We start from the raw sequence: 1157 nt of genomic DNA on the forward strand, positions 1-1157 counted from the left end.
TAGGAGACCTATATTAAAATTAATTAGAGGACCTGGTGTAGGGAGGGGGGTTCATAAGAGAAGGATGATAGAGAAGGCTAGGGTTGAAGCAATAATATATTGGGTAATAGTGGATGTTAAGGACCGCAAGGGTTCTTTGCTGAAAAGTTCTGTTGCATCAGTGAATGGTTGAAGCAGTCCATAGGGACCTACAATGTTGGGTTCTTTGTGTAGTTGTATATAGCCTAAGATTTTTTGTTTGATGAGTATAGGGAATGCTGTAGCAATAAGAGTAGGGACAATAAGCAGGAGAAGATTAATAATAGGCATGTTTTTAAGAAGAGGATTTGAACCTCTGTTTATAAAGTTTTAAGTTTCATGCAGTTGCTGGGCTGTGCCATCTTAGCAAACCCTGTTCTTAGGTAGGGTATTGTGATGATTTATTAGATTGAGATTGTGTCATCTGTGGAGCCAGGGTGCTTTGTAGAGTGGGCCCTATTTTTCTTGTCCTTTTGTACTAAGATAAATACTAAATAGATAGAAACCAACCTGGATTACTCCTGTCTGAACTCAGATCATGTAGGACTTTAATCGTTGAACAAATGAGCCCTTAATAGCGGCTACACCATTAGGATGTCCTGATGTAACATCGAGGTCGTAAACTGTTTTGTTGATATGGTCTCTAGAATAGGATTGCGCTGTTATTCCTAGTGTAACCTATTCCATTGATCAAATTATTGTGTCAGTAAATAATAGCTCACTTAGACTAGTGCAGTCTTAGTTTAGGTCATTTTGGAGGTTGAATTACGCGCTGAGGTCACCCCAACCAAAAATTTTAATGCAGGGATAATATGCTAGGGACTGTAGGTTTGAGTTTTTATTTGCATTAATTAATTAAAGCTCCATAGGGTCTTCTCATCTTATTTATTTATATCTGCCTCTTCATGGATGGGTCAGTTTCACTGATTGAAAGTAAGAGGCAGCTGAACCCTCGTGTGGCCATTTGTACAAGTCCTTATTAAGGGAACAGGCGATTATGTTACCTTTGCACGGTCAGGATACTGTGGCCATTAAACATATGTCACTGGGCAGGCAGTGCCTCTAATACTAGTAATGCTAGAGGTGATGTTTTTGGTAAACAGGCGGGGTAAGATTTGCCAGGTTGCTTTTACTTTTTG

The 1157-nt window shown here is 39.3% G+C and overlaps 1 protein-coding gene across 1 annotated transcript; it reads right to left on the reverse strand.

Annotated features, from left to right (window-relative positions):
- Positions 1-511: 511 nt before the first annotated feature.
- MTRNR2L4 (MT-RNR2 like 4) lies at positions 512-1151 on the reverse strand. Its single transcript, XM_032273953.1, has one exon. It carries the CDS (start codon positions 980-982, stop codon positions 908-910), a length of 75 nt encoding a protein of 24 aa, XP_032129844.1. The 5' UTR covers positions 983-1151; the 3' UTR covers positions 512-907.
- Between the last annotated feature and the right edge of the window lie 6 nt (positions 1152-1157).

The sequence above is a fragment of the Sapajus apella genome, unplaced genomic scaffold, assembly GCF_009761245.1.
Source record: "Sapajus apella isolate SASKATOON/1434 unplaced genomic scaffold, GSC_monkey_1.0 scaffold14964, whole genome shotgun sequence".
NCBI lineage: Eukaryota > Metazoa > Chordata > Mammalia > Primates > Cebidae > Sapajus > Sapajus apella.